Source organism: Misgurnus anguillicaudatus, chromosome 22 (assembly GCF_027580225.2).
Source record: "Misgurnus anguillicaudatus chromosome 22, ASM2758022v2, whole genome shotgun sequence".
Classification (NCBI taxonomy): Eukaryota; Metazoa; Chordata; class Actinopteri; order Cypriniformes; family Cobitidae; genus Misgurnus; species Misgurnus anguillicaudatus.
Window position 1 is genome coordinate 36,173,750 of NC_073358.2, and position 27,329 is coordinate 36,201,078.

The window sequence follows — 27,329 nt, forward strand, 5'->3', positions numbered from 1 at the left end:
TTGCTGCATCATCAAATAATTTTCTTTGAACACAATTTAAAAGTTAAACAGCCAAACAGTTTAACGGGGACTGAGCAATATAAAGAGAAGTTATTTTGCAGTCAAAATTCCTTATTAAAAGCATTAGCTCAAAATACAATATAGATAATTTATTATAACATGTTAACATTGCCACTTGTTGTTTTTGGGTGTGTCCTTAAATGCAAATGAGCTGATCTCTTCACTAAATGGCAGTGCTGTGGTTGGATAGTGCAGATTAAGGGGCGGTATTATGCCCTTCTGATATCACAGATTTCAATGACCTATTTTTTCACATGCTTGCAGAGAATGTTTTACCAAAACTAAGTTAAGAGGTTGATCTTTTCCCCATTTTACTGGTTAATAAAAGCACTGGGGACCCAATTATAGCACTTAAACTGTGAAAAAAGTCAGAATTTTATGATATGTCCCCTTTAAATACAAACCTTGCACATATAAATATGACAAAATATAAGTCAAGCGGCATAAAAAATTAATGCAAAACCTTTGTTAAAATACTTTTTTTTATTGTCTAGTGACCTTGGTACAAAAGCTGTTTTTGGAAGTTTGTTAACAAGTAAACAAAATCACATGTAGTCTGCAAAGAGCAACATGTCCCACATTTCTTTCAGATTTTTTTCAGTGTCCGAAATAAATGGGATTAGGTATATTTTGAGTGATTATGTCCATGCCAAGTAAAAAACAGATATTTGTGGTTATTCTACACTCAAGAACTTCCTCTTCTTTGAAGTGCGTGTGTAAGAATGATGTCGCCATTCAACATCTGCAGTACTCTCATTTTCCAGTGTGCCCAGCTTGATCATGTATACTAAAAAAGAGTGCAACTTGTTAGTATTTGTTGCATTAACATTAATTCATCTAAAACCAAGAAAAAGTGTCACTTACGTTTCATTTCAAATCTGGGACCAACCTCTGATAACTCAATGTTCTTGTGGTCCGTTTTCTTGTAGGTGTGGTGTCTGCAATATACAAGGTAATTACAGTCAGACACAAAATGTATCACATATTTTGCTCAAAAGTCTTACTACACCAGTTAATGTCAACACTCACCTGAAAGAGATGAAGTCATCTGTATTTGCGAATGTCATAACACGTTTACTATCCTCTTTGGGTACAGGAAACAAATACTTAAGGATGTTGGATACCTACATAAAAAACATTTTAAGTTTAACACACAAACTCTTTTAATAGTGCTGCCAGTCGCGACTAATCGTTTGCAGAATAAAAGTTTTTGTTTACATAATATATGTGTGTGTACTGTGTATAATAATTATGTATATATGAAGAGTTTGGTTCCAAAACGGAATAAACGCCATTTTTAAAAAATTAGTTACTGCCAAATCAGTATTATATCAGGTCAGTATTAAAAAGTGAATTCTTAATTTTACGCAAAATACAATAACCGCTGTGTTATTCTGTCATCTTTTGACTCCCTTTGTTCCCAAAACACGATAAACGCCACTCCTCCTTTTCCGCAGAATGCAATAAATCCACTCAACAAATCAAAGTGCACCATTCCACGCATTGTAAATAAACAATGGCAGCGCGTTGAATACACACGGAATCCTAGTTTTCCTCATCTACTTTGTACTTCGTGATCAACAAACAAACAAAATAATACTTTAACTCTTTCCTCACCATTGACAGGATATCTCGTCAATCAAGAGAAAACGCTTCCCTGCCAATGACGAGTATTTCCGTCTTTCCGCAATACCGCCATTATCCACTAGCAACTTTTTAAAACCGGAAGTATTGCCCTATGGCAAGCTGCTGCATGTCCGTGTCTGTTTTAAAGATCGCTCTGAATGGGATCTCCATGAAAAGTCCGTCACAAAAATTGAATTATCTCTGCTTTTTGCTCAAAATGTGATGTTTTGGCAAAAACCTACCCATATTCAAAAGCTGATTACAAAAGAACTACTGAAGGTAGGATGAAACGTTTTTTTTTTTTTTGAAAGCAGAGGGTCTGTTCTTTCATTTGGTATATTGTATGTTTATATATTTGAAGAAGAACATTTTCTGGAAGCCAAAAGTTCAATGGGTTATAATCTCATATTTAAACATCAAATATCAAGAGATACCAGAGAGCCATACGAGCACTACATCTTGAACAGGTAAGGGGACGACACGACACAGCTAATCGCTAAAATGATAGCAAAAGACTTTTAAGCTGGTTAATGTTATGAAGCTTGTGCTTTGACTGGATGTGTTTAAAAGCGCGCTGTTTATGATGCACATCCACAAAGGGAGTTAAACTTTCTGTACATAACTTAGTTGAAAACTTAGTTGAAGTCTTGCATTTTATGCATATAGATGCACGTTGTACATTTATGTTGTATAAAGGCTTAATATTTTATAGAGTGCGTCATGTAGAAAGCGCTTCGGTTTGTGTTTATTAACTTAACCCTTTAGTTTTACTTCATCACACAGCTTTTCCTGTAAGGGGGTTCTTTTAAAAACATTTAATTCATTAATAGTCTAGTATGTGTTCATTGTTCTCGCATAGTTTCTTCAAAATTACGTTTTATTTGAGTGTTGTTAATTCAAATATTTTCATTTTCACCATGACATGTACGCCCCGCCCCTTTGATTGCCCCGCCCCCAGTTAATCGAGTACTCGTTCTTCAGACCTATGGATTAATCGAAATGAAAAAATGACATAAATGCTCATCCCTAGTTAATGCCATTAATGTTTATTTTTAATCAATGTATACCACTAGTCAACTAAATGAATATAACATGGCAAAGATAAATGCACATTTATATATTGATTCAATAGATTTATAGCATTTGAAAAAAAACTTGTCATGGATTTATTGCATTTTTGTAAAATAATAATTTGTTCTTATAATAAATCTTTGAAAATCAATTTTATGTTTTTATAACCTAAAGATGATATGTGAAAGTTTGTAACAGAAAATAGTGGTTTTCATCTCGTCACTTTCTTGGTATAGAAAACACGTTCTTACTGAAATTAGTCAAAATGGATTTATTGCGTTTTGGAACCAAACTCTTCATATATAAATACACACACACACACGTATAATTTTAAGAAAAAAATATATTTATATAATGCAAATGTTTCTTAATTATATACGCATGTGTGCGTGCGTGCGTGCGTGCGTGTGTGTGTGTGTGTGTATTTACACATAATTATTATACACAGTACACCCACATATATTATGCAAACATAAACTTTTATTCTGTAAATTACTGGTCGCGACTAATCGTGAGGCAGCACTATATTTTAAACTCTTCTAATATGACAATGCTGAATTTCATGTCAGATCAGGCAGAAACTATGGAGCCTTTCAACCTTCTTTACAAAGTCACATACACATTTTTTCAAGCATAAGCGGATATATTAAGTTTAGTTTCAAATAGGGGTGTAACGATTACCGTGCAAATGCGCGTTTTCTCAATGAATGAATTTGAATGAATTACGGTGAAATCCAGGCACATTCGAACGCCGTGCAGAAACTCCCTTTGTGCCACAGAAGAAGTAGTATTACGAATGCTATTCCAGGAAATGTCTACAGGAATATTTAGATCACTGTTCTTCAAATTGTTTCAGGTATTTTCATGATAATAAAGAATATTTTAAATGATTTTGTTTAACGAGTGTTGCTTTTTTAAATGCACGTTATAATTGACTCCAACTCGTTATGATTTTAGATTGATAAGGACTTCCTACTAACCAAATGCCGTAGTACACGCACAAGCTGTGCATGAAACAAAGAATCGCAGCCTTGCGATTCAGAATCGATTTCAGACAGGCATTTTTAATGGGACACACGGTTAAATCGTTACATCCCTAGTTTCAAACCATGCAAATAACTAAATGTGACAATGAACTGCAAAATGCTATAAAATGATGTAACCTCTTTACGTAATTTCAAACTTTTTATAAGTTGCTAGTGCCAATGGTGCTTTAATTCAGAAACCATTAGATAATCTACATGAGAAAGGCTTATTTTTTATCCTTTATTCTTACCCTTCTGCCAAGACGTGATGTAAAGTTGTGAAATATCAGATGAGGATAGGCCTCAGACATGGTGCCAATTTCCGGAACGTCATGTCTCATTACCACATTATACAATGTGAAGTAGGCTGTTGGTCCAAAAGGAAGGTGACATACCACCAAACCATCTAAAGGAGGAAAATACAAAAATCAAGATTCTCCATGTCCTTTGAAATATAACAAATGAAAACCACGCAGAGAATTTCCCTCACACCCACACTTCAATGCTGTACCATACCTAATATGTGAGGGTTTTAAATCACAATACATAAAAGTGTATTTTGATCAGAAAATAAAAATGTTCCACGTGGAAACTCATTTAAAATAGCGCATACCTGGCTGGCCTCTTGTTTCATGAACGATGACGAGGTCAGTGACGTTATTAGCTTTGCACGCATGCACTAATGTTTTAACTTCATGGTTTCCTCTGTTCATACGCTGGGCCCCAGGGAACATGAGCTTCATTTCCTGTGAAAGTAAAAATACCATAAATAAAACCACAACCTCACCATTTCTCTGAATCATGTTTAAACACCATTTCAATATGGTCACAAGAAAACAATAACAATACAGTAAACACAGAAAGGAAACGCAATGTAGCAGTTCGTCTACAGCTGTGGTTCACAAATTTTTTCAACGTGTTGCCCCCCGTGTGTACAGATCTATCCTTCGCGGCCCCCCCCCAAAGAAAAGTTATGACAAATGTGTTCTAAGACGTAACATTTTAATTAAACAAAACATATTAAATTATACAAAGTAGTGCTGTTTGTTAGTAGCCTTATTTTTTTAGGTTTAGTTACACAGAATTTATGATGAATTTGTTTATTTTATAAAATGTCATAAAACTGGGGCCCCCTGGCACCATCTCGCGTCCCCAAGTTTGAGAACCACTGGTCTACAGTTATCAAACCCATTTAGGATCATTCAAATTAAGTGATGTTACAAACTTTGGCAAACATCTTCAGTCTCGAGCTCGGGTCTCTTGATGTTGTGACCATGACTTTAGGGTCCTCCACTCCTGCCCATTTGTACTCATCATCCATATGAGAGCTGACACCTAAACAATATGAAGAATGAATACTACATTTATATGACAGATGGTCACTACAACAGACTTTTAAAATATATAAATAACAATGGAGGTCTCTAATCACCTTCTGCACCCTCATCATCAAACTCCAAAAGTTTCTGTAATTTCAACGCCTCCTTACGAACCTCAGTGGGTATCAGACGATTTTCTGCAAAACATAACAACAACATAACTTTATGACAACGCCAAATGACAGGTGACACATTTGAGGAGATAAATGGGTAAAGTCTTACCATCTAGAGAAGATTTGAGCTTTTGTTTTTTCTCCTCAATAGTGCGCAGTCTGTCCTCCTGAGCCTTTCTATAAAGGTATTCCTTCCTCTGTCTCACCTCGCGGCGCAGCTAGATCACAAAATAAAAACACATCCATTTAAATACACAGAATACAGTTGCTAACTGCACAAGAGACCAAGAAAATGAATGCTTCTGGAAATAAAGAAAACTAAGCTAAGATTTGAATAAATATCAAGTTTGACCATAATACAGTACCAACGAGTAGCACTGACTGGCTTACTAAAACCATACTCCTGTAAAAAATACCTCATGTTAATAGATATAGGCGACAAACCCAAAAGGCATCTTATCTAGTCGAATATGTTAAGAAAAATAAAAGGCAATTCTTCTTCTTCTTCTTTCCTTTTTAATGGTGGATGGCAAACAACTTTCGAAGCATTACCGCAACATACCGAAATGGAGTGTGAGTCTGGATATATTTAAATCCTAACAATAGCTTAAAAAAATAATTCCTTTTAATAAATAAAGAAAGAAAACAATAAAAAAGAATAAGGAATTTCTCTATTCTTCTAATCAGACCAGTTTCTTCCAAGAAGTGAAACAAAGACCTAAAACAAACTTTACCTGAACTTTTCTGAAGAATTGCTTTTATTCTTAAAGGAAAACCACCGTTTTTCAATATTTTACTATGTTCTTACCTCAACTTAAACAAATCAATACACACCTATCTTTTTCAATGCATGCACTTCCAATCCTTGCACAGCGCCCCGTGAATGCGCCAGCATTAAGCCTAGCCCCATTCATTCCTATGGCTCCAAACAGGGATAAATTTAGAAGCCACCAAACACTTCCGTGTTTTCCCTATTTAAAGACTGTTACATGAGTAAGGCTATGTTTACATTAATGCGTTTATCCTTTAAAACGCGTTACTTTTGCTACGTTTACGCCTTTCATTTACACTACAATACCGTTTTCGACCCTGATAAACGGGTTCGTTTGCAAATGCTGAAGAAGACCCTGTTTTAGTTTTTGAGAACTCAGACGTTGCGTTGCAGTGTAAATGAACGTAGAGTCTTATGTAAACGAACAGCTGATGTTTAAATGACAGCGCATCATTTTCAAAGTAAAAATTATTTTATTCAGGTAAATGGAGGTTTGCAACGGAGGTTTTGCTAAAAATAGTAAACATCTACCAACCAGCTATTATAAACGCTATATCAGAATGTTTTAACATTATCCTTATAGATAATGTCTGTTTTATATTTATGTTAATATTGTTGGGTTTGAATATTGTTGTAATGTTGTTTATGTTTTGTTTAGGGAGTTGTAAAGGCCAATATGAAGGGAGAATTGTAATGGTCAGACATTATTTTCGAGTTTAATTTAAGTTTTGTTTGCTACTTTAAAATGAATTTCGTTACATATAATTTGTCTCTTAATTTTAATTGATGATTTGTTGATAAGTTTTGTGTATATAAATTAATAAAAACAATAAAATCAACTTCATATTAATATTTAATGCTCGTTTAGCCGATTGCGCTTTTTGCTATTTCTCTGTTGCTAGTGGAGGACGTGCACGGACCTCGCACACTTTTAAAAATGAACGTCATATTAATTTTTAATACTTTAGCTGACCACGCTTTTTTGTCGGAGAATGCAAAGGTAAGCAATTATTAGAGTAATAAGTTATTTTACACTTTTATACGCATGCCCAGTTATGTGATTGGTCATGTTTCATGCGTTTATGGTCGTGTATAGTGTGGATGAAGATTCTTTTTAACATAATTCATTAAAATTCATTGATTGAGAAAATGCACATTTGCACGATTAATCTTGACAGCCCTAATTTTGTGCCACCATACTTAGGCCCTGTTTACATTAGAGCATTTGCATTTAAAAAAGTTTCGTGCAAAAACTCCCTTTTTGCCACAGAAGTAGCAGCATTAACAACACTATTCCAGGAAATGTCTATATGAATTTTCAAATTGTTTCAGGTATTTTCATGATAATAAAGAATATTTTGAATGATTTTGTTTAATGAGTGTTTTTTAAATGCACGTTATAAACGACTCCGACTGATAATGATTTTAGATTTATAAGAACTTCCTACTGACCAAATGCTGTAGTACACGCACAAGCTGTGCATGAAACACAGAATCGATTCAAAATCGATTATGAATTGATTTTAGAGGCATTTTTAATGGGACACGCGAATATTTGTTGCAGCCCTAACGTTACATAAAATAAAACTTTTGTTTGGAGCCATAGGAATGAATGGGGCTAGACTAAATACGAACAGATTCACGAGGCGCTGTACAAAGATTAAAAGTGCACGCATTGAAAAAAGATAGATATGTATTAATTCAACTAAGTTAAGGTAAGAACATATACAAAAAAGGTGGTGTTTTCCTTTAAAAGTTCACTTTCTACCTCCATCTCTTGGATGAGTTGCTGTCTCTCCTGGTTAAACTTATTATTACAGTGTTGAGTGTTCTATAACATGCTCTACAATTTAGCAGCATCACATACGCTACACTTTCCATCAGCATGCTTTTTAAAAAAGAAATACTAGCCAAACCAATATTCCCAAACCTTATACTAGAGATAATGTTTTCCTCGTGAGTAGGTGAGTAGTAGTTGGTCTTGCTATGACCACAAACATTTGGATACTGTAATATTTCCTACCAGTAATAGCATTATCCCATTAACGTTGTCATTTTCCCTAAGACTTTGACTTGATTCGGGTTTTTAATTTTAGATTTACTATGACTGATGATATGATATTATGATACTACTATGATATTCATGGTGATCTCAAGAGATTCGCATGCCTCCTTTGCGTTCTTATCAGCTAACGTTAACTCATTTCCCCGCACTCGTAAATGCGCTGGGACCCATAAAAAACTGACACTTATATCATAATTTAATAATCTACTAATCATGTGTATACTTTCTAAAACAATATCGTGCCTAGACTGAATAAATGGCCATAACTTTTACTCACCATTTTGAAGATTTACACGTGATAATTCGCCTTACGGTCTACTATCACGACTTCCTGTTGGACAATCCGTTCATCCAATCACTGATCGCGAACAAACATGACGCGATATTTCATAATAAAGGTTCAAAATGTGGCACAGACTTTCAAAATAAACAAATGTACGACTAATTTTTGTAAGATTTAAACCAGGGGTGCCCAAACTATTTCCGTCCAAGGGCCAAAAATTAAATCTGACTGAGGGCCGCGGGCCGAAAGTAAATGCTGTGTTATATTAAATTAAAGTTGCCCTAATTCTCCTAATTTATAATTTTCTACTATAAATAAGCAAACATTACTCTGTTTATGCATAACTAATGCAGATTTATTTATTTATTAAGGTAAGTGTTGCCAATCATTTTTACATTTTCTTTTGTCTGTGTGCCACTGCCTCAACTTCTCCATTAATAGCCTTACACAACTTAAAGTATGCATGTACATAAAAAACATTCACTTTAATTACTTGCATTTAATTTCAATTTACTTTTTTGTAATGTACAAATAAAAAAAAGCTACATTTCAGATAATGTTTAATTAGAAATATGAACATCTGCAGCATGACGTTTATTCTTTTTACTTATCTCACGTGGCATGACGGGCCAACTTTGGCCCGAGGGCCCTAGTTTGGGCACTTCTGATTTAAACAAACACAGCCGTTAATCTGGCTCAAATACACAAGATTTGACAAGTAATTCTATCTGTGAAAGTTAATTTATAAAAATGGGCTATTAATGCGCAAACGGGCACGGGCAAATATTACGTTTATTAAGGGCAAAAAAGTAAGTTTGAAGTTTACTTTTTCAAACTACTAAATAAAAAAATAGTTAAGTGCAGTTTGAACATTTTATTCAATAAAAGCTATAAAATAGTTTTTTCCTGTGACAGGCTGCAGAAACAGATGAGGCATGTGGAAATTAAATAAAAAAGAGAACTAAGACCCAAGTTCCTGCTATTTAGAGACGTGGCTAGTTATTTCCTGTGGGTGTTTCCTCCTTTAACCTTCATAAGAGCCGTAAACTTTTGCACACTTAAAGACCTGTCCGCCATTCATCACCTACAATGAATCTACTATTACCAACATTTTTACTAATGATCCTAACAGGTAAGGTCAATGAATACATAAAACTAAATCTAAACCATCATCTTAACCTTTAAAAAACAGCTTAACTTTTAATGGCGTAATCTGGTAAAGACCAGAAGGCAAATATTTTGTGAATAGTCAGCAATTAAACATATTTTATACCAAATATCAATCTTCTTCACAGGACAAAGCATGTCAGAATATGTTCAAAGCATCAGTTGCCCATATCCAAATGAATCTAGGAATGAATCTCGAACCAGAGTATGGTGCAAGAGAGATGTCCAGGATGAAAACTGCTGTACGGGGTTCGCATTTAGGCCAGGCATCGAAAGTCTTGATGAGGGTCAAATACGTGTAAAGAATGATGAAAAGTCCTTCACTGTCTCTATGCTGGCACTGTCACAAGGAGAAGGAGTTTACTGGTGTGGGCTGATGGATAAAGACCAAACCATTGTTAAACTGGGAGAGAAATATTTTTCCTGTAAGTTGTTTTTCAGTAAGACTATTTCTGCAGTTAATTTAAACGAATTTAAACAGTTTATTTGTTACACTGTAAAAAATAATTAAACATTTTAAGGCATCCAATTTACTTTTTAAAAGTTTTTTTCAAATTTTTCTAATTTTTGTACAACAGAGAAATTAGGAAATATTTTCAGTTTAAAATATCTACTTACACTGTAAAAAATATGCGACATTTTTATCAAATCAACATATATGTTTTGTTACTTTAACTTAACAAAACAATTTAACAATTTTAACATGTTTTTATAAGTTATGTCAACTTAAAATCGTAGGTTAAATTGACTTGCAAAACCAAGTTGTTGTGTTTTTTTTCAGTGCAGTGTTAAAAATTGCAGGCAGTTTTATTACACTTTTAAAAACATAATTTTTTTGAAAATGATCTTTTATCGTACGTTTTTCAGCTCCCCTAAACTTTGTGTGGTCTATTCTCCGCTGGATTGTATTTCTTTTGATGTTTTTGGTGTTTATCTCAACGTACATTTATATAAACAGTGAGTGTTGACACAAACTCTTTGCTTTCATAACATATTAATCAGAAACATTTTTAGTTTAGTTTAAGCACTTCTAAGGATTTATTGATTTATAATTTGCTAACCATGGATAATTTCTTTACTTAATTTAGGAAAAAATGGAAATGCTAAGGTAGGATATTTTAATCATTTGCTTTATAACACATAGGGACAGTTTCCCAGACGGGGTTTATATTAATTCAAGACTATGCTTATTTTATATTATATTAGAAAATATTTAAGTAGTTTTTACAAGCAAACCTCACGAAAAACAACACTCGTGTGCATCTCGGGACTAAACAATGACACTGATATACATTAAAGTATGTCAGTAAGGTGTTTTTATATTAAGGCAGCTCAAACATGCATTTAAGTCTGGGAGTAGCATAAGTCCTGTCTGGGAAACCGCCCCATAAAGTCTTCCTTGTTAACAACTGGAAACACTAACAAAAAGCTTTTCTGCAAAACTAACATGTTTTAGCTGAAGATGTATGGAAATATTTTGGTGCTATTTTAACTGAAATGTTTTGGCAGAAAACAAATGAAGATACAACTTATGAAGATATTAGGATGCAGGTGAAGGAATAAAGCAGCTAGATTTGCTGAAGACGTAAGAAAACATGGTGAGCCATCACCACGCCGTAGATGTAAATGTTTGTTTTCCTTAAATAATAAGCACAGTTCTGATTGTTGCTTTCCCTTGTAAATTGTGATTGTAAAGCTTTTGTTTTAAAACACTCGAAACAATTGCTCTCTTCTTAAATAAAAAATAGTCCTTGAACATTTACATTTTAGGAGTTAAATAATTATGCATCAGCTTAAAGTAAACCCTACTGTATGTCTTATAAAAATGCCATGTTCACACCATTTAATAACACAACACAATGTGAATTTGAGAAATATAATAACCATTTAATCTTTTTTTGTACATTGGTTGCATTAAAGACTTTCCAGTGTTTGTCTGTGAAATAAAATGCCTATTTCTTTAAAGTCTTTTCCCATTGTTAACTCTCATTATTAGTACAAGAACTAAAATACGGAAAAAAACAGAAACTGTCTCTATTAGAAACTTATTCTATCGTTGCAGTGAAATTATTTTTTTAAACTATGTAATTTAAATCAAACATGTTTTATTGACAAATAATTAATTAAATCAATTAAAAAGGGTAGATTGCAACATAATAGTTATTTTCATTACTATAGTTATCATCACTGAAAACCATTTAAAGAACGAAAACAGATGGAGTGCAAAATTGTTACATGTACAAACAAATAAAAATACAAGTAGGATAAAATTTGCATAATCACACAGCAGATATTTTTTTCATTATACAAGAAACACAAGAACAGATTATTGGCCTTTGAAGTTTAGTATTACACATTCAGCAAAGTCCTCTTGAAGGCATTTCCTGAATGTAAGAATGTGATAATCATCATCTTATTATCTGTTGCCAAATCTACTCTCATATTACGAGAAAGTGCCTACATTTCAAGCATTTATTCACAAGATCTGCGTGTTTTTATCATTACATTTCTCATATGACACCGTCTGTGGAAACCTAGCTAGGGTCTTTTTTTTTAGATTTACTGCTTTCATCCTACATAATGTAATAAATATTATATGTGAAAATATAGCCTTGATATTATTTATATTGACTGAGTAAGGGCATATCAAAAACTAAAATCATAATGACTTTGATGCTCATCTTATTTATAGCGTGGTTTTCACAGACAGTGTCACAAATATATTTTGGGAAAACCAATAATCCTGCCATGAAATACAGTATATTCATATATCAAACTCTAAACACTAAACTAAAACTACACAAAGCCAAGGTCTCAGAAAATCCATGGAGCATAAATACCACATCATAAACAAGGCAACAAAGCAATAAAAAGAAAAATATTGTTTTGGAGTGGTAGTGCTTTACTTTGAAATGAATTCAAAAGACGACACAAATGAAAACAGGCATGTAAACATCAATAAAAAGGCTGTATATCATGCAACATGTAGCAGTTTTGCATGGCTTTCCATTTATTGCAGTTTAAGCCCAAAGAGTGAGGACCACCCCCCAAACCTCTCTCCGTATGGAAGGTGGATTGGACGTTTGTGGCAAAAATGGAAAATTTGCAGTGTGTAACATTTGACAGTACTGTCAGTCAGATCACAGTCACGATTAGGCCGCCAAGAAAGGCATCTTCGTCTTGTTTCATGATGTATTACAAGCTTGTGGTACCAATGCACAAATGTTTTATCAGCAAAGAAATCTATGTACACTTGAGCATTAAAGTTCCTCATAGTCGCCTTCCTCTCTTTGCACTGAGCCTTCTTCACCAGCCAGAAAAGCTTCAAGATCGTCCGTTTTCTTGCTTCGTGATTTTCTCTTTTTCTTTTCATCTCCGGTCCCTCCTGCCTCGTCTTTTTCTTTTTTCTTGTGTTTGTGTTTCTTCTTGCTGCTTTTATCCTCCTCCTGAAATGAAACATGAACCGAGTCAATAAACAAGACATCACGATAGTTTTAATGAATGATTATAAATGAATATAATTAACCTCTTTACTCTTCTTTTTCTTTTTCTTCTTTTCTTTAGAATGCTTGCTTTCTTTATCTGTGGGAAGAAAAACAGAACATTATTTACACTTTTTGAACTATTTTAACCAGCTTTATAAAACACCACAGAGTTTCCCACAGAAAATTTGTTAGGTAGCCTCTTATGGAACGGCTGAAATTCCACAAGGGGGCGTATTTGTTCCTCAGACGTTGCACAATAAACGTGACATCCGAATATATTCATTATAAATCGTGAATGAAAAGTGAGATTCGAACGAATGTCCATTAGTGAACTAATTGTATACTCTATTTATATCGTAATTCGGTCAGAAACGTCAAGAATGTGAGATGAACAAATCGTTGTGGATTAAAAGTCTTGGATATTCCATTTCCTTGGACTTTTGGGGATTTATGAACAATTTGTTTTGGACAATTTCACCGAAGTGGATAAAGGGAAGATTTTGAAGGTAAGTAAATATCCTAAGTCGGCGCCGCCCGATTCAGGTAACTAACAACTAGATTACAGTTTTATGACTGCTAAAAATCATATTATGCTTTGTGTGCGCTTAATGGAATCTCGAAAGTCTAAGCTTTCCAACGATGTGCCGTATGACCGTATATTTTGAAGATTTAATGCTTCAAAGTTACAATGACGTTTATGCAGCCTCACGTGCAAGGGAGGGGGTGTACCGTGTACGGCACAGTGTTCCTTATCGGGTTAAGGTGGTAGGGTTGGGCGAGTGGGCAGGGCCAGGGGCGTGGTAATCAAAGGGGCGGGGCGTACGCGTCATGAAAATTTAAATATATTTATTTAAAACACTCAAATGAAACTTTATTTTTCCAAATTGTTTTATCAACTGGCTAGTTATCCTCCAGACAGTGACGGTCCGAACCACGTCTTTCTCATTTCGGGCATGTGACGCGCGTGCCCACTCGTGGTGTGAAGCGTGTCTGCGCTATTCTCCAGATGCACTTGACAGCCTTTTGTGCAGCAAAAATTTAATATTTTTGGTACAAACTAGTCAAGGCAGTAGGGTTTCCCAGCTTAGGTGGGCCGCCCGAACTGCAAAGTGCTGTCGGAAACCCTGCACCACATACTCTATACCGAACATAAAAAACTTGTTATAATTCAAGTAACTTGCCATCTTGCTCCTCGCTGCTGTCTTTGCTTTTGATCGACTTCTCCTCGATACCTAGGCCAAAGAGGTCACCGTCATTCTTGCTTTTAAAGGAGAGCACAGCAGGTTTCAGTGGCTCATGGATCTTAGCCGTGGTGATGTCATCATCGGACAGATCGGGAAGATCTCTAACTGGGAAAGAGTCCTTGAGCAAACAAGACATCGGGTTATTCAGACCCTCTATTTGTAAAAAATTAACAAGCATGAAGCATGAAAATAAAAAGAATCACCTTAGTCACTTTCGGCCTGACTTCTTCCTCGCTCTCGAAATCAGGGTCGTCCATGACAAAAGAAAGCAGCTGTTTGGCCACAGGTGCTTCTGGGTCTGTGTCAGAGGACTCGGCCTGAGCAGATATCTCTTTCTCTTTTACGAGCTGTGCTTGGGTGTCTGAGGCTGCTTGCTGTGGTTGAGTAGCATGTACTGGAGTAGGGCTGAGGATAGAAGTCTCTGTATTCTGACTGCTGATGTTGTCTTGTGCCTGGATTAAGGACTCTGTGTTTACAGCTTGCTGCTCGTCCTCCAGTGACAACGAATCCAAAGCGTCCCTGAGTGACCAAATAATATTATTATTTACATTACAATCATACTCTTATTCAAATGTCTGTTAGATTATCTAGTTCCCACAAAGTGCAGTCAGAGAGCTTATCAGGCAATTTACCTGTAAAATGTTATTATTAAATGAAAATATAAAATTTTTTTTAACTATCATTCATATATCTTCATTAACCCTCAAACGGTCCTTGGGGTCTATATGACCCCAAACGACATTTCATTCGCTAAAAAAAGGTTCCCTTCATCTCAGAGATCTAATATTTTGTGAATTTTCCTAAAAAAATCTATCTATACATACACAAAAAACTGTGCTTGATTTGGTTGTTCTAAAGGCATGTAAAAAATGTATTAATCTGTCCCTTGGGGTCAATATGACCCCAATTGAAAATGCAAAAAAATAATTCCATTTGTCAAAAAAAAATTATCTGAAAATTTTGACACAGAAATGAAGGCTTGGTACTTGTGCACAAAAAACACATGCTCACACAAATATACACAGGTATGACTGCCACAGAGAGCATTTGTATAGAATATGGCAAATAAAATTAGCCACAAATGCATATAAAGGGGTGTGACCTAATGCACGCACATGTACACACACACACAAAAAAAAAATATCTGTGGCATTTTGTAAAAAGATACATTTCAAAATGCATCAAAAACTACAATAACATTCTACTATTTGAAATCATATTTATTTTTAATGTCCTTTCTAATGTTTATATATACATAAATTCACAAAATGTATCACTAAAGTAGTGATGTGAGCAGTTGCCCATATCCAGTAAAATTAATGGAATGGTACTATTCCTTTAGGTTTATCTCTAACCAGCAAAAGGTGGAATTCTACACCTAACACCAGTGTTGGGGGGAACGCATTACAAGTAACTTGCATTATGTAATATTATTACTTTTCTAAAGTAACGAGTACAGTAACGCATTACTTTATAAATGTACACATTAATATTTGAAAGTAATGCAAGTTACGTTTCACTTTAATTTATTCAATTTAAAAATAAAAGAATGTACTGAATTAAACTGAGCATATTAACGTAGAATTACGCACTCTGTGCACCTGAGCGGGAACAGTTTGAGTCAGAAACGGAGATGGCAGGCCAGAGCTTGACATTTTTGCGATCATAAAAAACACCTGCAAGGCCTGAAAGAGATCAAGCCTCAGCCAAGTAAGAAAAAGTAACTTAAAAATAACGTAAACATTACTTTCCATGAAAAGTAACTAAGTAATGCAATAAGTAACTTTTTGGGGGAGTAACTTAATATTGTAATGCATTACGTTTAAAAGTAACTTTCCCCAACACTGCCTAACACCTAGATCAATATATTAACAATTTAAATTAAATTTAGATAATCATTTAAGGATTTTTTTGTAAAAAAAAAATTCACATGCAAGCTAACGGTGTAGTTGAAGATTTTTGTGGTAAATGGATACAAAAGTACTTCAAATCTCTCAAAACACAGCTTCATTGTATAGATGAGAAGTAAACAAAACAAAAAATAGATATATTATAGACCCCAAAGGCCAGTAGTGTAAACAGGAAACGAGGACGGTTTGAGGGTTAATATACTATACATTAAGGGTGTGGTTCTCAAACATCCCTACCCCTGTGTAGGGTGTATCCCTTTGAACAATCCAAAAGAAAATTTATTCCATTAAAAATTTAAGATTTTAAATTAAACAATCATATTAATGATACAATGTAGTGCTGTCGGTTAGCAGCCTTGTTTGTCTAATGTCTAAATACACAGAATTTATGATAAATAAATGCATTTTATAATATATAATAAAACGTGGACCGCTGGCACCACCTCCCACCCCCCAATTAGAGAACCACATGATTAAAGGCAGGAATTCATGCAGTGCTTACAGGTGTTTGTGGGGTTCAAAGTCCAGATCTTCATCTTGAGTTACAGTAGGTTTGGGACCCTCCTCATCACTGGAAAGAGTGATATCCAAGTCTCTTTTGGTAACAGATGCTCTGGGCTCAAGTTCTGCATCATCTGGGTCCAGATCATCCTGGAACCCGGCGACCATAGGATTTCCATCTCTTCCTTCACCATCACTAAAATAAAAGCAGTATTGAATTTAAAGGCATGTTGATTATAATACAATCCTAATGATATGATCAAGCCGTTTCAATGATCTTGCCTGTCACTGTCTGCAACGCCTGTTGCAGAGGGCTGGTTGTTCATGCTTTGTCTTGTGTTAGAAGGCAGACCGTCCTCCAAAAAGCTTTTATCTAGTCCCTCATCCGGCACAAAATCATCCACGCTCTGGACTGCAGGAGGAGCGGCTAAAGCTGCTGGATCTGGCTCTGTGAAAATCAAAGGAGAGATCACATGATCATCTTATGTGAAAGTGCAATATCTGTAGACGATTTAGACACGGCCACACTCACAAAGACTACACTGATAAGCAAATACTTATTTTTATTCCAGTGTTTAATATGTAGATTTTTATCACCAGCTCCTGCTTGATACTCGTGTTCCTTCAAATGGGGTCTTAACGTTAACAACCCTTTCCATACTTCTGGAATGTACAAAGTCTTGTGATTTTCTATCGAACCACAATGCACCCTCATGATCTGCACGAGTCTTAATCCGCTCCATTTTTTCACATCTGTGCAGTCTAGCTGGAGGAAAACTCTTTCTAAAAGAGGGTTTTTGTGTGTGTGTGTGATAATTCCTCTCAAAGCTTAAGACTTCATAGTATGGGGTCACAAGACATAAACATTTAAAGAGCTTAATTTTTAAGACTAAAAATGTGGCTTTTTGTTGAATGTAAAACTTACCTAATGTTTAATTCATAATTTCAAGAACATTACACATACCGTCGGATACATCTCACCAACAAAAAGAGATGCATCTTAAACCACACAACATCAAAACTCACCCTGGGCGACTTCCAAAGGCTCCGGAGTGGAAGCTGAGCCGAAAAGCCTGGAAATTAAGCTGCGTTTCTGGGGTTGAGGAGCAGAAGCCTGGGCTGGAGCAGAGACCGCAGGGCTGGGGTGTGCTGGAGAAGGGGAGGGGGAACAAGCAGGCGCTTGGGTTGAGGCAAGAGGAGGAGGAGGAGGGGAAGGAGAGGGTGACGAAGACTTGGCGGTCTGGGAGGGAATTTGGGGCTGCTGGGGGCTGCATGGACTGGAGCTGCTGGTGGAGCATCCACTTTGAGGTACGATGGGAGACTGCGAGCCGGAGGATGGGCTCTGTCCATTAGAAGGGCCAGGAGAGTTGTAGCCTTTACTGCGGGAGTCGTTCATTTCCAGAAAACTGCAGATTGAAACAGACACCTATTGTATCATAATAGCAAGCTAGTCGGCAGTTCACAAACTGCCAATGCTAATGCTAGATTATCAGTACAGATGTTATAATCTAAAACAGCCACACCGGTGATGCCAACGAGATGCACAAGGCTGTGGTGGTATCTGCATGGTATGTCACTGATATTTAAACCTAAATTTCAAGCAGACAGTATTGTAATGTCTTTTTGTTTCTTACATATCATAATTCTGGTCCTCTGTCTCCTGCTGGACTGTTAGCTCTTCTAGCGTGGCATCAATGTCCAACTGATTGGTCTCTAGTTGTCGTAACAGGGTCTCTCTCTGTGAAGGTTACATTGATACATACAATCAGGGACACAGCGCTTCAGAAAGAGAATGAAATCTGGAGCTACAAAAATGTACGGTATGTGGAAAATAATGCTTTTTAAAACCATAAACCATGCAAACACATTGTATTATACCGAATACACAAAATAACATTGTTTTTAAGCAATGAAATAGGTGCTCTTTAACAAATCTAAAGAGGATGTAAAAATGACCAATATTATTTTAGGACTTAGCTGACTTCCTATTTAAAGCACATTGTAGTAAGTGTCTAACCTTACAGTGATATTCAGACACAAGAGCATTAACACGCTCCCACCTGAAGCTGCAGGAATGGAATGTTGAAAAATCGGTGCAAATATTTCAAACCGAAGCCGTTCCTCATGGAAGATTCTGCGTAATGGATGTAAGAGGAGCCGAGAGGTCTACAAAATCATGGAGATTTCAAACATTATTGAAACAGAAGAAAAGAAGACCATATTTTGTATATATAAATACAAACACATGCACATATGTATTTAAAAGACATTTATATGAATATATATATTTAGATTTTGACATATGGGCAAAGATTAGGGGCAATTAATCGCATACAAAATGAAAGTGATTTTTGCATAAAATAAAAAAGTGTGTGCTGTGTGACATTATTATGGATTTATATATATATATATATATATATATACAGTATATATATATATATATATATATATATGTATGTATATATATATATACAGTATATATATATATATATATATATATATATATATATATATATATATATATATATATATATATATATATATATATATATATATATATATATATATATATATATATATATATATATATATATATATATATATATATATATAACCAATATATATATATGTAACTCAGATGGCTTGAGTTTCGTTGCAAAACGAGATAACCACCGTTTTTTTAATTGTTCAGAAATGGCGTTTTTTTGGTTGTGCATTCCAATTAATTTCAATGCAACTGCAGTTGGTTTGTTTTGATTAAAACCTTCATAACTTAAAAAATACAGCTAAGTAGCACCATAAAACAAAATAATAAAATGATAACATAATAATAAACATGTTTTGACAAAAATGTTTAAAAATGGATTTATCTCGATTTATCTCGTTTTGCAACGATATTTTTTTTCTATTTTTATATATTCTACATTATATATAAACAAAAAAAATTATATATTGAAATAAAAATAAAGAGTTTCGTTGCAAAACGAGATAAATCCATTTTTTTACATTTTTGTCAAAACATGTTTATTATTATGTTATGTTATTATTTTGTTTTATGGTGCTACTTAGCTGAATTTTTTAAGTTATGAAGGTTTAAATCAAAACAAACAAACTGCAGTTGCATTGAAATTAATTGGAATGCACAACCAAAAAAACGCCATTTCTGAACAATTAAAAAAACGGTGGTTATCTCGTTTTGCAACGAAACTCTTCAAATGTTTTGAAATGTATATATGTACTTGTCTGTTTAAATGTACAGAATTATTACACACAGACACATACAGTATGCAAAAATGCACTTTTATTTTGTATGAGATTAATCGCGATTAATCTTTGCCTAGCACAATATAATATATAAAATGTAAAAAATATACATAAATAACTTTATTAAATTTATACATGTATGTATGTATTTTTATATACACCTATTAATTACACACAATACACACACAAATATATTATGCAAGCACAAACTTTCATTTGTATGCGATTAATCGCGATTAATCTTTTGACAGTCCTAGTTCTTTTCGTTTGTAAAGTTTTAAATAAGGATATTTATCTTACACAATCGCATCATTTACCCTCAAAATGCCTTTATTTATCCCCTGGAGCTGTGTGGATCACTTTAGTAAAAGATGGATGCACATTTTTTTAGACTTGACAAAGCTGGACCCCATATTCATCCTTTATAAAGATTGTAAAAAAATCTGAATATGTGTTCGTATGATAAAGGATGAACATATGTAACTCAGATGGCTTGAGGGTGAGTAAATCATTTTTGGCCGAACTATCCCTTTAAGGTCCGTTGCCTTTGTAGGGCAGAATAGCAAGGGAATTTTCAAGCAAGAAATGGTTTTCACCATTGGCTACACTTTTTAACACAGTAATGTGATGCATTTTCAAGTGAAAAGGTGAAAAAATAAATGGAGCAGAATTTATTTATTTAATTGGGATTAATTAGAATAGAATTGAACCTGTTGAGGCCTGCAATGAAGTCACGGATATCATCAGGCAACACGACTCGGTGTTCTCCCATGTCCCGGTAATTGCCAAGCACACAAACTGGCACATGGTTGGGCACCTTGGGCAGTTCCCGCAGAATGTAATTATAAGTCCTAGAGATGCATAAAAGACATACATTTTGTTTTCAAAATAATGGCAGTAAGCAAGCATACTATGTGGTACATATGTAACCCTAGACACAAAACCAGTTACAAGTATCATGGGTATATTTGAAGCAATAGCCAACCATACACTGTTTGGGTGAAAATGATAAATTTTTCTTTTATGCCAAAAATCATTAGGATATTAAGTAAAGATCATGTTCCATAAAGATAGTTTGTAAATGTCCTACCATAAATATATAAAAAATGTATTTAACATTAGTAATATGTGTTGCTAAGGACTTTATTTGGACAGCATTAAAGGAATAGTCTACTCATTTTCAATATTAAAATATGTTATTACCTTAACTAAGAATTGTTGATACATCCCTCTATCATCTGTGTGCGTGCACGTAAGCGCTGGAGCGCGCTGCAATGCTTCGATAGCATTTAGCTTAGCCCCATTCATTCATTGGTACCATTTAGAGATAAAGTTAGAAGTGACCAAACACATCAACGTTTTTCCTATTTAAGACGAGTAGTTATACGAGCAAGTTTGGTGGTACAAAATAAAACATAGCGCTTTTCTATGCGGATTTATAGGAGGAACTATATTTTATGGCGTAATAGCACTTTTGGAAATACTTCGACTCGCCTGAAAAGTCCGCTCCCCTTCTCACTCTCATAATGGGAGAGGGAGGGTGTTACTGCGCCGAGTCGAAGTACTCCCAAAGGTGCTATTGCGCCATAAAATATAGTTCCTCTTTTAAATCCGCTTAGAAAAGCGCTACATTTTATTTTGTACCACCAAACTTGCTCGTATAACTACTCGTCTTAAATAGGAAAAACGTTGATGTGTTTGGTCACTTCTAACTTTATCTCTAAATGATACCATTGAATGAATGGGGCTAAGCTAAATGCTATCGAAGTGTCGCAGCGCGCTCCAGCGCTTACGTGCACGCACACAGATGATAGAGGGATGTATCAACAATTCTAAGTGAAGGTAATAACATATTTTAATATTGAAAATGAGTAGACTATTCCTTTAAAGGCGATTTTCTCAATATTATGATTTTTTGCAACACCTTCTATTATTAGAATATTTCATGTGGTCTACAACCATTTAAAAGTCATAACAAGGGAAGTTTCTTTTATGGAGTAGTAGTCGCTGGAGATGCGGTAAAGGTGTCTCTGTTTACTTACCACTGCTTGGTTATGTCAAACATCATGATAACACCATTGCAGTTCTTATACACGTCTAGAAACTCAGCATCCAAAGCCAGTTCACTTTCCGTCTGCTACAGGCACACAAACATTTAAAGGTAAAGTCATGAACATTTATTCAAGGCCTCATATAATGAAATAAACAGAATAACTGAATTACCTCTTGAGGTTCATTCTCCAATTTTAATGTTTCACCTCTCTTTTTTCCCTTACCTACAAAATGGCACAACCAGGATATTTAACATTAAGTAAAGCAAGTAATAAGTACAAAACAACATGAACAAATTTAACTTCAAGATGGAGGAACTTGATGCTAGTAACTGGTACCTCTAACATCAAGAACATAGTTTAAAGTGCATGCACGCTTGTGGCTTTCCTTTCACACAGGAATTGGTTTAAGAGATATGAGCTGAGGTTCTGCAGTGCGTTCACATCAAAATATATCAGACTTTCTTTATCAGCAGTACAGGTAGATACAGTACATGTGCACATTCCACCAAACAGCTGGTCAACACAAAATGTCTGCACCCGGATAATATAACAAACAGGGAATTGACACCAAACACAAGCATGTCACAGCCTAAAGTCTACAATCTATGGAGTTTCTCACCTACACCTTCAGGAAGAGGGATTTTTTGGCCTGGTTGGATAGCAGGTAAGAAAACATATTATTATTATAAATTAATATAAAGGACTTGGGAATCAGGTAGGTGAAATGGCTTTATGTATTCTATACTAGAATGAGATGAAGGATATATATGCAAAAATAGCATGCTGTACCTGCTTACTTAAGTCAAAAAGGCATTAAAAAACACAGAAAGACTTATAATACACATATGGGTGGTTATATAATTGCAGGTACATGTGGTGTCCCAAGCCATTATTTTATTTCGATTTTTATTATTTTAATAATTTGGTACTCATTGTCATGGATAACAAGAAGTTACGTGGCCACAATATGCAATATAATATTTTCTGTAAAATGTATATTCTGTTGTTGTCAATGTTAACAGTGTAGAGTAATAGTGTTGAAAGTATGTAACAGAACTGGCAGTAGCTTGGGGCGTACACACCAAATGCAAATTCAACGCAAGTAGATTACATACCAACACTTGCATACCCACGTCTTGGCAGGAAGTAATTGCGCAAGACTGTCCCATGTCTTAAAACTTCAGTGCCCTTAACGTACACTAAACCTACGCTTCAGAGTGGTATTCAAGGCTAACCGTATACCATCATGAATCATGTTCTGGATGTAAATAGTGAGACTTTTGCCCAAACCTCGTGAGATTTCGCAGAAACTTTTTGTTGTAAGTTAATAAATAGATATTACATATTATGTTGGTAATTAAATGAAAAGTGTTACGTATTTCATTGGTGTCAGCATGTATTTTGTAAAATATCTGCAACTGCTTTTATCACATAATCAGAAACATCATTAATGGTGTCATTTATTTAAGGCCTACTGAATAAACAATAAACTTTAATAAAGCTGCATTCACAAAATGAAGAGTTTTTTTTACATGTGCAAAGAATTCTGCTTCTGAAAGTTTCAGGTAAGTAGATAATAATCTTTAAGATTGCCATAGTGGAGATTTGGAAAATCTTTGGTTACACGGTTGCATGTAAACTGAGACAAACGGATGTTTAGCCAACCAACGTCACAGTATGCGCCAAAGCTCGCACCTACACCAAAAGTGCGACCTTGTTCAAAAGAGGAACAGGAAGTGATTTGTTGCTGTTTTCGGGATTTGATTGGCTTACGTGGGCTTGAGCTTCTCGTTACACCGCCACCTAGAGGTTTGACATGCTCTTGACGCAGGGTTCCCACACCTTAGTTAACTTCAAATTCAAGGACCTTTCAAGAACTTTCCAGGTCAAATACCCTCAATTTCAAGGACTTATATGGGGACACATTTCAAGTGAGAGCAAGGTTACATTGTGTTACCTTTAAAGATACATTGTTACAGTTCCCTTTCGAGGGAACTCGCGCTGCATCACTGCAGTGACACTTTGGGGACGCCTCCAGGTGCGTCTGAATGTGTATATCAAATTCAACCAATGGTGAGGCTTAACGCAAAGACAGGGTGACGCGGGAGCCAGGAAGTATATCACTATCTGAAATATTGCCAAAGATGGCATTACAGGGACGCAGGGAGTATGGCAAGGGAGACACAGCGTCTCGTTCCCTTCTCAGGGAACAACAGTTACATGCGTAACCCGAGACGTTTCCATGTATCAAACACAACTATGCAAAAAAGCATTTTGGTATGAACCAACATTCGCATACAGAAGATATAAGCATTTACAGTTTAGCACGTGTGCTTAAAACGTCTAAAATTTTTATATTATCCTACACTACACAGGGAATAATATGGATATTTTATCCAGAAAACTTCTTGCATAAAATAGATTCAAGCACTTTCAATGACCTGTATCTATTTATGTATATTTTACAAAACATTTTTCCCAGGGCTTTGAATTTTTTCCACCAGATTCACAAACTTCCAAGGATTTCAAGGCCCGTGGGAACCCTGTTGACGGCATATATACACGGGTACGTGTCAATGAACACTTTTCTGAAAACTGACGTGTGTGCACGAAGTTACGTTTAAAAACGGAGAGGTTGAAATGTTAGTTTATTAAAATAGTCGCCCATGTGTAAACGCAGTCTAAATGTTCATTTATTTATTTTATTTTATTTAAAGAAAAACGTATATATTTTAAAATATATATTTTAAGTACAGCCTAAATAAAAAAATGTATACGTTTTGGTGCAAATTGCTGCCACTACCTGAATTGACATTTTTACACTTGCTAAGTGTGTCCCATCGGGTAAATAATTTTTACATGCATGCTTGGGATCTTCACGCCCACTAGAACACTTGGGCAAAATACAGGAAATACGTCATGTAAGTAGTCAAGTGCAAAGACCGCAAGTGTGGTTATTTGGACGCAGCCATTGTCAATACAAAGACGCAAATAAATTCACACGGGGCGATGTGAATGATGTGAATTGGGCGCCGCAATTGCCGCAAACATTCGCTTTTCACCTCAAAGGCGTCTTCTGCGCAAATTGAAAAAATTCACCTGACCCAACGAGTACCAAATTATTAAAATAAATAAAAATAACCATTTTCAAAAAAGCAAAAAATAAGAAATAAAATAGACTTTGGGACACCAAATCTACCTGCAATTATGTTAATTTAAAAATTTAACAGTAAAGTAAATGAAGTATACCTGATGTATGTATGAAAAATAAATGGAGATCGACTTATGGAAACTAACCTTTATCTACCACGTCCCACACCTCCACCTTTACTACATCATCAGTAGCTGAGGAGAAATAAATGAATTACTGCAGTTCTGGAAAAACAGAGATCAGTTTGTTTTGCGGCAACTGATAAATAGATTTTAGCCATAATACATTAACAGTACAATGTACTGTACAGTACCTAATTTTACAGTTGATAAAGTTTAAATGTTATGAAAAATATAATAATACAAAAGTGCAGAATATGGCTCCCTTTCCAGGTAAATAAGTATGCTTTTAAACATGAGCTCAACAGTGCTTTGCAACCAGTTAGATACAAGTATGGCCAAGCCTGCTATCAAAGTCAACCTGTTATTATAGTGAACATGTTACATCTTGTGATGATGTTGAGGTAAGAGAACTTTTGACGGATGGATGAACAGGAAAACATAAACACTTAGTCTAGAAACCTCTACGCCTCTAATGTTACACGCTATTAAAGCTATTCATCTACATGTCATATCTTATCCGATTCAGTACAGTAGCAGCTCATAGACTGTCCGTTTACCTTGATGTAAACCTATTTTGACATAAGAAGCATAAAAAAAACAAAAATCGTTAGATAACAAAGTCACAGGTGCATTTCTATTGGATTCTAATGAATTTCCATACAAATAAATAACATTACTTTTGTAATTCCAGTGGATACTAGTGACCTGGATCTCCTGAGTGGGAATGTACTCTTCCTGAAACTTCTTGCCCTGAAGTCGATGCCACAGGGTGCTCTTTCCTGTGTTTCTATCCCCTCTGATGACTATTTTCACTGTAGTGCAGACAGAAAGTACACATAACATGTAAGAGCATGTATTAACAAACTTATCTCTAGCACACAGTGCCCAGAGGCTTTAAACAATGCAATACAGATATGATTTATCATTTTTAATTTGTGATTGTTTTTCTTGACACATGAGAGAGAAAAGAATGAAATGCAATAATATAGATAAGACAATGCATTCACATAAGATAATGCATGTGACTTACTGTTATATTGAACCCCTTTGGCGAATCGTCTCTGCAGACTCTGATTCATGGACTGTAGGCCAGCAGGGATGATCTTGTCCTTCACCTGACCAGCTGGCTCAGAGCCAACCAACTTCTTGAGGGCGGAAAACATCTTGACTTTGCCTCTAGATGTGTTATTTATATTCTGGACTCAAATTGGCTTCTATGGTGTCCTGTGTTCCTCTGTCTGTGGGTGGACAGTTTTCTCGCAATGCACATGAATCATTTTAACATTGCTTTAAAAGGGAAGTAAAATCTCCTTTTGTGTTGCACAACATCTCAAACGTTTCTGGATATATTCAGATCTTCATCTCTGGATCTCACATCGGCTTCTGCAGGCACATCATATAGAGAAAAATCAGATTGCAATGCATAAGCACAGCTGCAGCTTTAATGTTGCTATTATTGCTCTATAATAAGACTTCTATAGGTTAACACGTTGCAATGAGCTGCAGTAATTACAATTTGTAGGGATGCTTGTCAGTTGTGAGACACCTAGATTTTTGCAGCCTAGGTAGGCAGCTCACTAGGTTTTGAGTCACAACCTGACACTGCAATTTCTATCATTTAGAAATAATCCATCTTAATATGGTTATCAGTTAGATTTAATATCTATTAAAACTGCTTTTAGAAAAAAAATGTAAGATATATTTTTGCTTAACCGCACTAATGTCGATACCTTGTAGGTTTTTGACAGATACGTACTGTACTAGCTTGCTAACGCGGAACTGAAATAACGGATTTATGATGCTCGTGTACTTACAGTGTTTCTGTAGTTTATACTAGACAAACTGAAAGATTACATCCAGCTTCGCATCTTATATATCTGCCATACAGTGCAGTGTGTTCATACACAGGTCATGAATAATGAAATTATGGTAGCGCTACACTGTTGTATGTGTGAAGCGCGCTGCACACACGACCCGATAATTTCAAAATAAAAGTCACGAATACTTGCCTTTGAAACGCACCGAATCTGAACAATA

At 35.2% G+C, this 27,329-nt stretch overlaps 3 protein-coding genes across 6 annotated transcripts; 1 reads left to right on the plus strand and 2 right to left on the minus strand.

Moving 5' to 3' along the window:
* Positions 1-524: 524 nt before the first annotated feature.
* imp4 (IMP U3 small nucleolar ribonucleoprotein 4) lies at positions 525-8,539 on the minus strand. Its single transcript, XM_055199181.2, has 9 exons — positions 8,389-8,539; positions 5,384-5,492; positions 5,215-5,298; positions 5,008-5,117; positions 4,396-4,528; positions 4,034-4,188; positions 1,090-1,184; positions 925-998; positions 525-847 (listed from the first exon to the last, which is right to left on the minus strand). The coding sequence occupies exons 1-9, from the start codon at positions 8,389-8,391 to the stop codon at positions 735-737; spliced, it is 876 nt and encodes a 291-aa protein (XP_055055156.1). The 5' UTR covers positions 8,392-8,539; the 3' UTR covers positions 525-734.
* Positions 8,540-9,369: 830 nt separating this feature from the next.
* LOC129440085 (uncharacterized) lies at positions 9,370-11,529 on the plus strand. Its single transcript, XM_055199180.1, has 5 exons — positions 9,370-9,526; positions 9,690-9,986; positions 10,429-10,518; positions 10,650-10,669; positions 11,071-11,529. Exons 1-5 carry the CDS (start codon positions 9,484-9,486, stop codon positions 11,122-11,124), a joined length of 504 nt encoding a protein of 167 aa, XP_055055155.1. The 5' UTR covers positions 9,370-9,483; the 3' UTR covers positions 11,125-11,529.
* A 120-nt stretch (positions 11,530-11,649) lies between these two features.
* On the minus strand, positions 11,650-26,457 carry rabl6b (RAB, member RAS oncogene family-like 6b). 4 transcript variants are annotated; one of them, XM_055199173.2, is made up of 16 exons: positions 26,323-26,457; positions 25,970-26,104; positions 25,317-25,364; positions 22,639-22,668; positions 22,189-22,241; positions 22,008-22,099; positions 20,676-20,816; positions 18,762-18,867; positions 18,336-18,439; positions 17,728-18,107; positions 16,984-17,149; positions 16,703-16,897; positions 14,494-14,809; positions 14,228-14,408; positions 13,088-13,143; positions 11,650-13,007 (listed from the first exon to the last, which is right to left on the minus strand). In XM_055199173.2, the coding sequence occupies exons 1-16, from the start codon at positions 26,453-26,455 to the stop codon at positions 12,822-12,824; spliced, it is 2,322 nt and encodes a 773-aa protein (XP_055055148.2). In that variant the 5' UTR covers positions 26,456-26,457; the 3' UTR covers positions 11,650-12,821. The 4 variants fall into 4 exon arrangements, with proteins under 4 accessions (XP_055055148.2, XP_055055147.2, XP_055055150.2 ...); XM_055199172.2 differs by having other exon boundaries at positions 22,008-22,102; XM_055199175.2 differs by lacking the exon at positions 22,639-22,668.
* Between the last annotated feature and the right edge of the window lie 872 nt (positions 26,458-27,329).